This window comes from Tasmannia lanceolata, unplaced genomic scaffold (genome assembly GCF_043159265.1).
Source record: "Tasmannia lanceolata isolate RefF3 unplaced genomic scaffold, GAP_Taslan_0.1 ptg000008l, whole genome shotgun sequence".
Classification (NCBI taxonomy): Eukaryota; Viridiplantae; Streptophyta; class Magnoliopsida; order Canellales; family Winteraceae; genus Tasmannia; species Tasmannia lanceolata.
In genome coordinates this window covers 63,892,249-63,906,272 of record NW_027518685.1, presented here as the reverse complement: position 1 = coordinate 63,906,272, position 14,024 = coordinate 63,892,249, and the positions used below count along the sequence as shown (strand labels likewise).

At 39.1% G+C, this 14,024-nt stretch overlaps 1 protein-coding gene across 6 annotated transcripts in view; it reads left to right on the top strand.

Annotated features, from left to right (window-relative positions):
* Positions 1–14,024, top strand: part of LOC143885457 (putative cyclic nucleotide-gated ion channel 20, chloroplastic) — a 156,801-nt gene that overhangs the window by 63,481 nt on the left and 79,296 nt on the right. For 4 of the 6 annotated variants that reach the window (XR_013253277.1, XM_077389647.1, XM_077389650.1 and 1 more), the window contains exon 5: positions 9,475–9,612. The exons of the other annotated variants lie outside the window; for them this stretch is intronic. Coding sequence is in view for 3 of the 4 variants with exons in the window: in XM_077389647.1 (XP_077245762.1) it covers positions 9,475–9,612 (138 nt within the window). In the remaining variant the exon portion in view is untranslated. The remainder of the gene's footprint in view (positions 1–9,474; positions 9,613–14,024) is intronic. 6 annotated transcript variants of the gene reach the window in all.

The window sequence follows — 14,024 nt, the reverse complement described above, 5'->3', positions numbered from 1 at the left end:
ATTAAAAATTCAATTTTTATTGATTTCCAGCGATGTTAAGTCCAAGAAAATTCAATTTCAATCCTTAAAAATTCAAGGAACTCAATTTCCAGCATAAATAATTAAAAGAAAATTCAGTTTCAGCATTATTTATTCATTAAAATTCAATTTAAGCATTATTAATTAATGGAAAATTCAATTTCAGCATAAATAATTCATGGATAATTCAATTTCAGCGTAAATAATTCATGTAACATTCATTTTCAGCATTATTTTTTCATGGAAAATTTGATGAATAATTAAAGAAATTTTGATTTTCAGCAATTAAAAATTCATTTTAATCTAATTCCAGCAAGTAAAAATTAACTTTAATTGGTTCTAAATTGAGAAATTCATCTTTAATTACTTTCTCACCGTGGAAAATTCATCTTTAATTAGATTCATCCACCAAAATTTCATCTTTAATTACAAAATTTCATCTTTAATTAATTCCTCCATTAAAAAATTATCTTTAATTGGATTTCACCATTAAAAGTCAACCTTTTATTGGATTTCATTATTAATCTTTCATGAAATTTCAAATACTAGCTTTAAAGATTTATGAAAATTTAATTTTGGCATTATTAATTTAAGAAAATAGAATTTCATTACAAAAATTCAAGAAAACTGATTTTCCAGCATGAATAATTTAGAAAATGATTTCCAGGATTATTAATTCAAGAAAATCGAATTTCCACCTTAAAAAATCAGTAACATTGAATTTTCAGCATTAAAAACACATGAAAATTGTATTTTCACAAGGAGAATTCATTGAAAATTGAATTCCAGCAATTTAAAATCGTCTTTAAGTCAATTCCAGCAATTAAAGATTGTTTTTATTTCAATTCCAGCAATTAAAAATTATTTTTAATTGTTTTTTATTTTTGGAAATTAGTCTTTAATTACTTTCATATTGGAACATTAATCTTCAATTAATTTTCATCATTAAAAATTCATCTTTTATTGTTTTTATGATTGGAAACCAATCTTTAATTATTTTTTGAGTTTAAAAATCAATCTTTAATTAATTTTCGTGTTTAAAAATCAATCTTTAATTAGTTTTCAAGTTGGAAAATCAATCTTTATTTAGTTTGCTCCATTAAAAATCAATCTTTAATTAGTTTTAACCATTTATAATTAATCTTTTATTAGTTTTTCCCAAAAATTCAAAATTCTCCAAAGCCCAGGGTTCAAAATCCCATCCGAATTCCCATTCAAAGAAAAAAAGTCCCATCCTAATTAGGTTTTAATTGGGAATCCTAATGGGTTTTTTATTCTAAAGATTTAATTATTTTGAACATGAATCAAAGCATGAAAAAGAAAGTTGAATTAAGAAAATATGCAATTTAAAAGTATTTGATCATACAATTTGAAACGAGAATTTTGAAATCATGCAATTAAAATTAAGAACAAAAAAAAAAAAAAAACTAGAAACCTTGAAATTGATCTCACCTTGAATGGGAGAAGATATTCGGCCACCAAAATTGAGGAGAGGGAGGCTCGGTCACCAAGGTGAGGAGAGGGATTCGGCCACCAAAGTTGAGGAGAGGGATTCGGCCACCAAGAGAGGAATGAAGTTTCGGCTCACCAAGAGAAGAGGGAGAGAGTCTTGGCCACCAAGAGGAATGAAAGTCTCGGCCACCAAGAGGAATGAGAGGGATGAGAGAGGGAAGACAGAGAGACAAGAGAAGTGAAATAGAATTTGAATTCCCAAGGTTCCCCTAGGTCGAACTTTGCAAGATCCTTTTTGGGTTGTGAAGGGGAGTTTTATAGACTTTGAATGTGAGTCCTCAAATTCAAACTCCTCTAAGAGATAGAGTTAGAATGATCTCTGATCCTTTGGTTAGGTGAGAATCCTCTTTTAAAAGAGGATAAGTCTCCTTCTTTAAACCCAGCACAAAGTATATGGGATAAGAACAGAGTGCTTTGGGTGGGCCCCACTTTCATGTTGGCCGAATATTATATTCACCCAAAATTCAATTTTTTTAATAATGAGATGACTTTTAAAACAATGGTGGGGATAAGAACAAAGTGGTTTGGGTGGGCTCAACTTTCATGTTGGCCGAATATATATATTCACCCATAATTCGAATTTTTAATAATGGGATGACTTTTAAAACATTGGTGGACCCCACTAGACGTTGGCCGATTTTAAACAATTCAAAAATCATTTTTCAAAAAATGGTGGGCCCTACTTTCAAGTTGGCCACAATTCCCTTCCTATGGAATTAAAATTTTCCTTGGGAGAAACCCCTTGGAAAATGAGGGAAAATGGATGGAAAGTGAGGGAAAATTGATGGAAACAGAAGAATTGTGTGGAAATATCATGGAAATCGCTGGGAATGCCCTGAAATATCCCGAGAATGAGAAAAATTAGGGAATTATCCTAAAAAGTAAGAAAAAACCTAGAAATATGATGTTATAGGGATATGACAAGGGAATGATGAGAAAACATAGGGATTTGACTCGGAGAGAGAAAAATTATGGAATTGGCCAAGAAGATCGAGAAAATATAGGAACTGACTCTAAAATAGAAGAAAACTAATGAAAACCTTTATTGGCTAAAGTGGAGCAAAATGGGGGGTGTCTACAGATGCCCCTCTTTGGCAGAGGTTATGTAGTTACCGAATGTCAAAGCGAAAGAGAACAATATTTTGTGTAACTTTAGCCGACAAAGGACTTTGAACACAAAAATATAACCTAATGCTTGTAAATGCAAATGCTATCCTATATCTAATAATGCAAAATCCTATTTGGGACCACGAACAGAAGAAAGAATATCCGGAATCTTAGATGAAACACCTTTCCATCTAATTAAGAAATCTGAAATGGACTAAATAGAAGAGACATCTATCTAGCCCAAGGTAAAATTTTGATCTGATCTAGATACTTGGAAAGTAGCCACTCCGTTTCTTTTAGAAATAAATTCTGTTTTCTGTTCATTTTGTTCTAGGATTCTTCCTATTTGTGAGTCATTTGTGTCATGCGGGAAGGGCCCGTGCAGCTGCAGCAGGATTTGAAAAAGGTGTCGATCGTGATTTTGAACCGGTAGTAATTGAAATGGTTCTAAGAAAATCACACAAATTTTCATTATATATGGGACGATTGATGTTTGAAATCTTCAATAAATTTATCCATAACAATGGAGTTATTTGTTTATTTGCTACTGTGTGCTTCGTATCCAGCCTAGAAAGAGTTATTCTAATTTAGACGTAACAGCGTTTGCTTCCAATTTAGAAAGGGATTTAATCTGTCCTGGACGCAACAACTTTTGCTTCTAGTTCAGAATGAAAATAATCTGTCTTAGACACACAGCTTTGCATCTAATCCAGATAGATTGAATTTGATCTAGACACAACAGAAAAAAAAAATCTAGTTTAAAAAGATAATATGTTTTAGACATATGTTTGCATCTAATACAGAGAAGAATTGAATCTGATCTAGATGTAAAAGCCTTGCTTCTAGTATAAAGGAAAATTGAATATGATCTAGATGCAACAGCTGAACAGAGGAGAATTGAATCTGACCTAGACCCAAGAGCCTTGTAGTAATCTAGAGCAGAGGAGAATTGAATCTGATCTAGGCACCAGAGCCTTGTAATTTAGAACATAGGAAAATTAAATTTGATCTGGACACAACAACCTTGTAATCTAGAACAGAGGAAAATTGAATATGATCTAGACACAAGAGCCTTGTAATCTAGAACAGAAGAGAATTGAGTCTGATCTAGACACAAGAGCCTTGTATCTAATTCTGAATGGTCTAAATAGAAGAGCCAGCTATCTAGGCCAGGAGAAATGGGCGAGATGAACAACTTTTCATCTAATTCAACTTTTCATTTTGTGTCGGTTTCCGTGGAAATTTAAAACCATGATTTTAATTCAGCCACAAAAGTTTGGTAGTCCTGGACTCTGTTTGGAAATCCCATTGACTCCCTGAATAGATGCAATAACCATTAGTACTCAAGTTGATGTGGCCCAAAGGAGAAGGAATAAGAGAAAGAGGGGGAGAAAGGAGAAAGAGGGAAGGAAGAAGCAGAAACCCTAGAATCCACTAGGAAAGAAGAGAAGAGAAGAGAATAAACGGAAGAAGAAGAGGGATAGGGGGGAATCTCTATTCTCAATTCATTCATTCATCATCAAACTCTAAAATCTCTAATACATGTGGCCTATATATAGGCAAAGAAAGTAAAAATTCCATTGAAAATAAAAGTCTTAAAAACTAAACTATGGAAATAATAATCCTAGAAAAATAAATGAAATGAAAATAAAAATCCTAGACATGGAAAGAAAAATCCTAAAACTTTTAATGGGCAAATATGCCGCTTATTGGTCCTACGATTTGCATCATTCTCCCCATATTGAAAAGAACTCGTCTCGAGTTCTAGTCCGCCAGGATCAAATATGTAAATGATCCATTCGCGCAATAGAGGCAGAAGATCGTCGAAATCACATCCGATAGAGGCCATCGGAAGTGGTCCATCCGGGTAAGTGCGACGGACTAGAAAAATGGCAACACGACTGAGGCCAATCATAGACTATAAATAGTCACTCGCGGTAACTGCATGAAAGATATCAGGCATGTCAAATATAAAATCCATAGGCATCACCATATCCACATGAACAATGTCTGCCAAAATCTCTGTGACCATCTGCAACATCGGTATCCCCATGCACCTCACATGTACCTATATGTGTCAAGCCATCACCTGCACCCTCATGATGATCACCATGTGCACTGAAATCCTCGATCTCAACCTCCACAATCATCTCGTTCGAAGCATCGACTGTAGAGTCAATACTATCACTGTGCTCATCTACTGTGGAATGGGCATCCTCGGTTACAATGCTCATCATGGCCTCGGTGTCTACAATCTCTGCAATAGGCTCAGACTCAGTACGCCCACTAACTGAATTATCACTGTCAGCCTCATCACCAAGAACATCTGGACCATCACTAGCATCAATTGCGTCTGGCATGTCATGGGAGTCGGTAACATCGGTCGTGGCATTTTCCACCCCTTCTTGAGATGTAACCTCATCAACAGGGGAAGAAGGAGACGGGTAGGCTGAGCATGAATTCCTAGTAGTCGTGGCCTCCCTGGGAGCCTTAGGCCCGAGATGCTTGGTAATGCGATTCAAGGTTGCTTTCATATCAGCTATCATGTCTGAGTGCTGCTCCAAAGTAGCTTGAGTGTGTTTTTCCCAATCCCCTCGTGGTTGGACTTGTCTTTGCCTCTGATGATATCGATAATAAGCCTTCCGAGCATATACTTTTGCGAACTCATCACGGATATCTTGCCATCGACTAAAACAAAGCATGCCTAAGTCACTACGCTCTCGCAAGAAGTATCTCCATTTCACCTTGGCATCTCTGCATACTGTATCCTTAACTCGATGTATGGTTATCTAGTGATCATAACCATAACACTTGTGGTATGCATCAAGAGCCTTGATCCATTGTAGGCATGCAACATCGTAATCTCCATATGGATAGTAGTAGTCATCACTCCCATAAAAATATGGAAGCCATGGTGCAGTCATGGTGGGGCGAATCAATGTCGCATGACCTCTAAATGGAATCTGTGAAAATCAGCCATCCGATCTGTACGCGGTGTCGAAAGAGACAGATTGCCTTTCACGGATCTCTGATCGTATTCCTGAATGGCTTAGATTGGCGGTCGGACCAAAATCAATGGATGATGAAGGTTGGTCGGAGTAGTAATTGCGCTAACCATGGACTGTGGAGAATGGCCTGGGTATACTCATCATGTCGTTCCGAACAACTCGTACTGGTGTCACAGTCAAATTATCACCCGCTAAGGCCGAGAGAGAGAGAGAGAGAGAGAGAGAGAGAGAGAGAGAGAGAGAGAGAGAGAGAGAGATGGTAAAGATTCCCGCTTGATCTGAACGAACAGCTGAGATCCTCGATCTAATGGTGGCTCAAACGATCTAAATTGGAGAGCCTATTGTTTTCTGTGGTGTAATCTGATAGTAGTGATCTGATTCCCACCTTCAATTTGATGTGTATGGCTCAATCCAATAGATCAAATAATCAGGACCACTAGAGAAAAATTAACAACCAAGATTGATCCAATATCTAACCTCTAGCTAGCTTTGAACAATTCAGATGCAATGCAGAAGATGTGGCATATAAATTTCTGTGTGAAATTCCCATTATAGTCGTCTCTTTTAATCACCTTTAGTTCAGCTGCAAGCTACTGTAATCAGTGGTCCTCAATGCTATTATATTATTGGGTGGCACTCAACCTAAGCAAAAATGAGATAGCAACTTCCTGCACAAGTTACTGCCTGATAGCAACTTCCTGCACAAGTTACTGCCAGCTTCCTTTTCTCCAATAACATAAAAGTAAAATGCTATTGCAGGTTTCCTTTTCTCTTGACACGTACAACAATCCCTATCCAGAAATTTGGCAACTTACCTCTTATGTATTAATCCGAAAGGAAGGTTTAATAGGCAACTTGCTTTTCTGCCTTATTTCTCTGGACCCCACGTGCCTCTCTTTCCTTGTTCAGTGTCTTGCTTATCTTGCAAGGCAAGGATTTTTTTTCTTATCTTGGATTTGCAGGATAAGGAAAGCTTCTCACTCAAGATTTCCTTTCTTATCTTGGGTGAGATTTGCTTGGATGAGATTAGCGGAAGATCCCTTGCTTGTTCTTTACGAAGCATATTCTTCTCCCTAATGAGAAAAAAAAATGCTGGAATTGTTGCTGCTCTGTTGTTTTGGGAAGGATGTACAGTTGAATCAGTTTGAGAGGTTTTAAGATTAGGGTAAGGGTTAGGTTTTTGCAGATTTTGGGTGCTGTTTTGGGATTAAGGATAGAGGCTAAAGGACTGGGTTAAGAGGGGTTTTGCTGAAATTTTGAGGAGGAATGGCAGCAATGGGTGATTAGGATAGGCAAGGCAGGGTGGTTGGGATAATTGGTATGGGAAGGAGGTGATCGGGTGGCTGAAACTATAGATAATCAACGGCTGTTTTTATGAGGGCGTAAGAGACATCTGGCATGGAATTTTGGGGCTGTGTTTTTTTTTTTTTTGTTGGCATCAAAGAGGGACTGGTTTAGGTGTTGATCAGATGCAAGTATAGGGCTGGAATAAGGTGGGTTGAAGGATGAAATTTTGGGATACAAGGGCTTTTTGCGGGCTGCACAGAATTTAAGGAGAAGAAGGTGAGTGGTGATCTCAGATGAGATTCTAAGGGAAGATGAGTCTGTTAAAAGGGAAGAAAGAGAGATTTTGGGGCTGAACAGGGACTGATTAGGGAAGACTTTGGGTAATGAAAGAGGGGGATGGGGAGTAGTAATGGTTAAGATGAAGATGGGCGCTGAGATGGGGATGGAGATGGAGATGGAGATGGAGATGGAGGAAAAGGGTTCTTGAGGGGTTTTAGGGGTTAGGGTTTGGGAAGATGTTGGGGTCTTTGATCAAGTGAAAGAAAGAGAGAAGAGAAAGAACGAGAGAGAGGGAGAGACAAAAAAAACAGGGAGAGATAGAGCTAGGATCTTTTGCTCTGATACCAAATTGATGTGGCCCAAAGGAGAAGGAATAAGAGAAAGAGGGGGAGAAAGGAGAAAGAGGGAAGGAAGAAGAAGAAACCCTAGAATCCACTAGGAAAGAAGAGAAGAGAAGAGAATAAAGGGAAGAAGAAGAGGGATAGGGGATCTCTATTCTCAATTCATTCATTCATCATCAAACTCTAAAATCTCTAATATATGTGGCCTATATATAGGCAAAGAAAGTAAAAATTCCATTGAAAATAAAAGTCTTAAAAACTGAACTATGGAAATAATAATCCTAGAAAAATAAATGACATGAAAATAAAAATCCTAGACATGGAAATAAAAATCCTAAAACTTTTAATGGGCAAATATGCCGCTTATTGGTCCTACGATTTGCATCACAAGTACATAGGGATTGGTGACTTTGAGAATGCCTTTGAATTATACGATTGGCTGCAGAATTAAGTTCCAATGGATGAAGTTTGCTATTAAGTTGTTCTTTACAAATTCAATTGTTGAAGCTTAAGTGAGCGCAGGGATGGTGTTTATTGTGCATGAATGCGAACATCACTATTACTCTTAGTTTGGATGTTGGGTTTTTTGTTAAAAATAGTGTGAAAATCTTTTTTCTAATGCATCTTGATATACTTTGGGGATTTGTTGTTTGGAAACGATCGATTTGTATTACTAGGATTGCTTATTGATCTGAGGAATCTTCAATTCATATGACATCCATGCATGTATGTGAATAGAACTTGTGCTCGGTTCTCTTGGTTTATCCCCACGGTATTAGAGCACTGCGTCAGTCTCTCATCAAATAATAATATTTCTGCTGTTGAAATACTGACTGCGAACATGGAAAGCAGAAGAGCTATGTGGCGTGGTAATTTACACCCAAATGACTTCATGGTATTGACCGTCATTTCAAAAAATCCATTGGCATTAGCAATATAGCTTATAAATGCCCCAACATCGAATTGTTTTTAGGCTAGCATCTTCTTGCGAAAGAACTTTACTCTGGATGTGTGATGGTTCCAAGAGCAGATCGTGACAGCGACAGGGGAAGTTGTGCCTCCAATGCCCTGCAATCATTCCTGATTTAGAAATTCAGCCCCTATTCATTGAGATGATTTTAGAGTTAGGAGAAATTGGTACGGTACATTGTAATTTTAGTCAGGTCAAATCCCCAGCGTAGAAAATTGTATTGCTAATCAATTTGCCAATCATTTCTTTGGCATATAATATGTGCACTGCATTTGTAAAGCTCGTTGTTGTTTCTCAGAAAAAAATATCACATTTGTTGTTGAGGTAAATAACTCTATTATTGCATTGGGTTTTGAGGTAAGGTGGTATGTCCCCCTCTTGTAATTCTAATTCCAGGTATAAACTTTCCAACCCAATATGAGTAAGTCTGCTATTTGGTTGAACTTTACATTTGGAGAACCTCAACATATATGTATTATCATAGCACCTCAGTTTCGGAACCTTCCCCCCCTCTTGTAATTCTAAATCCAGGTATAAAATTTCCAACGCAAAGTCTGCTATTTGGTTGAGCTTTACATTTGAAGAACCTCACCATATATGTATTGTCGTAGCATTTCAGTTCGACCCCCCCAACCCCCTCTCTCTCTCAAACACACACACACACACCCCACCCCAATCCACAGCCCCCCAAGATTAATTTTCTGTCTGCTAGCTTTTACTTTGAGGTCCCAAATATGAATGCTTTAAAAATGTAGGTATGTTATTGAAGAGAATCGAGAATCGATACCCATAAAAAAAAAAAGAATCGAGAATCGATATCCTCTTTGGCTTTAAAGTCAGCATGCCTTGATGTAAATCTAGGAGTCAAAGATCTCGTTCTAATTGTTTAATTTTGACTAGAGCTGGCTTAAATACATGCCTTCATTGATATTATACAATACGTCTGTTGCAGTTCAGGCTGGCATATGTTGCACCGGAATCTAGAGTCGTCGGTGCTGGAGATTTAGTTGATAACCCAAAAAGGATTGCTGTTCATTACCTCCGTGGCTACTTTATAGTTGATCTATTTGTTTTATTACCCCTTCCTCAGGTAACATTTTTTTTTTCTTGTATAATGTTCTTGTATTTGTTTGAAGGGAAATATTAACATCCGATCACTGATTAGTATTTCTTCCTAACGATCCCTTTGGCTGCGACATATGCACAGGGACTTGATTGGGTCCATTCATATGACTAGTGAACAATATTATGGAGCATTGCTGTTGGTCCTACCTTGATCTGATGATCCTAGCTTCTTGATATATTAAAACTCATGTATGGTTCCTCTAAGAGAGGATAAGCCATTGGTTTCGTAGGACTCACTCTTACGGACGAGTTATCTAAAAAAAAAGGGCGGCCCAGTGCATGAGGCTCCCGCCATTGCGGGGTCTGGGGAGGGCTAGATGTACGCAGCCTTACCCTTGCTTTGCAGAGAGGTTGTTCTCTCTCCCACATATATGTATATATAGAAAAGAGTTCCTACTCCCTAGAGTAGATAACTTATTCTACTCCCTGGGCTTAAAATACAGTGGGGGCCACATTGTTTGGGTGATCCAAAGCATTCATTTGATGGGCCCTCACATAGATAGGGTGTGCCCAAAAAATCAGTTCCATAGGATCATCCCAACCCTTAGATTTGTGGAGCCAAAAAATGGACAGGGTATAAACCTTCACAAATCTGTCAATTTTTTGCCTCCACAATCGAAGGGTTAGGATGATCTTATGGAGCTGATTTTTTAGGCACACCCTATCTATGTGAGGGCCCATCAAATGAATGCTTTGGATCACCCAAACAATGTGGCCCCCACTGTGTTTTAAGCCCAGTGAGTAGCTAAGTTATCTACACTAGGGGGTAGGAACTCTTTTCTCATACATACATACATACATACACACACACACACATCTTATGCCAATGACTAGATGATCACTAGGTCTAGGCACTAACTTCCACACCTTGTTCCTCTTGAATTGGCTCAACTCTTCTTGCATAGCCATTAACCAAAATTCATCATTTTCAGCTTCCTTAAGGCACGGTTGGTTGCCAAAGGTTATACACAGACTTTTGGCATTGATTATAACGAGACCTTCTCTCCTGTTGCCTAGATTCCTTCAATTCGAGTTCTTATCTCTCTTGCCGTCAACCAAGGGTGGCATCTGCACCAGTTAGATGTCAAGAATGGCTTTTTACATGGTGAGCTTACTGAGGAGGTGTATATGGAGCAACCTCCTGGGTATGTTGCTCAGGGGGAGATGTCCTCAGTATGTCGGTTGAGGAGATCTATATATGGCCTCAAGCAGTCCCCTAGAGCTTGGTTTGGACGGTTTAGTGATGCTATCATGCACTTTGGCATGAAGCAATGTGCTGTTGATCACTCCGTCTTCAGTTATCACTCCACTGCTGGTTGTGTGCTATTGTTTTTGAGAAGGTTGTGTGCTATTGATAGTATATGTTGATGACATTATCATTACAAGCAGTGATTCAGTGGGGATACAAAAACTGAAGAACTTCTTGCAGAAAGAATTTTCAACCAAAGACTTGGGTCGTCTTAGGTATTTTCTTGACATTGGGGTTGCCTATTCTACTAGAGGCATCTTCCTCTCACAGAGGAAATATGTGCTGGACCTTCTTGTGGAGACAGGTCATCTCGGAATGAAACCTGCTTCTGTTCCCATGGACCCAAATGGGAAACTTCTTCCAGAAGAAGGAGATTTACTAGAGGACCCTGGTAGATACAGGCGGCTGGTGGGTAAGCTTATATATCTCACAGTCACTCGTCCAGATATATCATTTGCTGTTGGTGTTGTCAGCTAACATATGAGTTCTCCATGTACTTCACACTGGGGAGCAGTGATTCAGATTCTTTACTACTTGAAAGGAGTGCCAGGTAAAGACCTCCTATTCAAGAAGCAAGGGCATATTAAGGTGGAAGGCTTCTGTGATGCAGATTGGGCAGGATATCCTGCAGACAGGCGATCCACCACTGGATATTGTACCTTTGTGGGAGGCAGTTTAGTGTCATGGAGGAGTAAGAAACAAGACATAGTTTCCAAGTCTAGTACCGAAGCAGAGTACCGAGCCATGTCTCATACCAGTGGTGAGCTTATTTGGTTACGTTCTCTTCTATTAGAGATTGGTTTTCCTCCGTCCTCTCCTGCTCAGCTTTATTGTGATAATAACGCTGCGATTTGTATAGCCATCAATCCTGTCTTTCATGAGAGAACCAAGCACATAGAGGTTGACTGTCGCTCCATTCGCCAGAGAATACATAGAGGCGGGATTCATGTTTCCTTCACTCGATCCATGGACCAGCTTGCAGATGTTTTCACTAAGCTCTTAAGTAATGCTAAATTGAATGAGAATTGTAACAAGCTTGGAATGTATAATGTATACATTCCTGCTTGAGGGGGAGTGTTAGAAGTAGATGTACTAGCCTTAAGGGCGTAGTAGTCATTTTGTATGTTCTCCTTTCATATAAATATATTAGTGAGGGGGAGCTCCCACTCACAACTCTTTTCTCCTATCTTCTTCTTCACTTCACCCTTCAACAGAAATAATTCATATAGCCTAATCATGTGGTTCATTTTAGATTCTCTCACTTGACTTTGAAATAATTCATATAGCCTAATCATGTGGTTCATTTTAGATTCTCTTACTTGACTTATTTCCTCATGGATTATCTCTAGAAGGTCCCAAATTTCTTTTGCAGAGCCTAAATTAGCCACCCTATTGGATTCTTCTGGTGATAGGGCACGTATGAGGGCATTCATGGCTTTGGCATTAAAGTTTGAGGCTCGTTGTTCTTGTTCACTCCACTCATCTAGATTTGTTGTAGGACGTGTATATCCATTTTGTATAGCTCTCCACATGTGGTAATATTGGGTTAGAAATACTGTGACTTCTGGGGACCTCGAACGTCTCTTCGTGATCAGTTATATGATCGGATACTTTCTTACTCTTGACAAGCATATCGTCCACATAAACGTCCATGTTTCGGCTGATCTGATTCCGAAAGAGCTTGTTAACTAGCCTTTGATATGTCGCTCAGGTGTTCTTTAGTCCGAACGACATCACTTGGTAGCAGTATAGTCCTTGGTCCGTTATGAATGACGTTTTCGGTATATCAGCCTTGTACATCCGGATCTAGTTGTATCCTGAAATGGTGTCCATGAAAGTTAATAATTCGTGCCCCGTGGTAGCATCAATGAGCTGGTCAATCTTCGGAAGTGGGTAGGTATCTTTTGGACAAGCTTTGTTGAGGTCGGTGAAATCTATGCAGATTCTCCATGTTGCATTGGATTTCTTTACCATTACTATGTTGGTGAGCCAGTCAGGGTAGCTAATTTCTCGGATAAAATCGGCTCGTAACAACTTCTCTACTTCTTCCTTGATGGCGATCTGTCGTTCTGGTGCGAAATGTCTCCTCTTCTGCTTAACCGGTTTGCAAGTTGGATCTACATTGAGCCGGAGTACACCAACTTCGGGATCAATCCCTGTCATATCGACAGGTGTCCATGTGAAGACGTCTGCATTACTTCTCAGGAATTTGAGGAGTTATGCGTCGAAACTTTCCCCTAGGGACGAGCCGATCTGGACTGTCTTGCCCTCAACTCCCTCATGCACCGGAATTTGTATGAGGTCTTTCGCTGCTTCATTTACCATCACTTGCGCCTCGTCTCTGAGGTCAAGTAACTCGATGGGCAATGTTTCATATGCTCTTTTTCTTTTTAGTGACTGAGGGTGCTCCCCTTTACTTCATCTGGGCCTCTAAGGGTGATGAATTTCATCTTCTGGTGATATGCCGAAGCGACCGCTTTCAGGAGATTTTGCCCAGATCTTCCTAAGATAGTGTTGTAGGCTGGAGGGTCCTTCACTACCAGGAAGTTCACCATGGCATTCGCTCGTGGAGGTGCGTCCCCCACAAGGACTCGAAGTTCTATAGAACCTTCGACTTTCACAATCTCTACAGCGAATCCGTACAGATCGGTTGTGGAGGGCCTAAGTCGGTTATCTCCAATGAACATCTGTTTGAAAGCATGATAGTATAAGATGTCGGCCGAACTTCCGTTATCTACCAGGATCTTTGTCATTTCAAAGTTTGCAACCATCATGGTGATAGGCGTCGTTGTGCGGCAGGATCACGTTATCCATATCTGCATCAGAGAAGGAGATGATATGCCAGCTCTTCTGCCTTTTGTTCGAGACATGTACCGAATTGATTTGCCTAGCATAGGCCTTTCAAGCTGTCGATGACGTTCCTTCCGCGGCCGGTCCCCCGATAATTGTATTTAGGACTCCGGCTGGCTAATTTATGACTCTTCTCCTTCTCCTTTGTAAGCCCAAGGGTACAACCCATCCATATTTTGATGATCAACAAACTCAAATTGATGGTAGATTACTAATTGTTGCTCTAGTGTTGTGATCAAGACAGGAATTATTGAAGTCATCACTAGAAGCAACGAGAA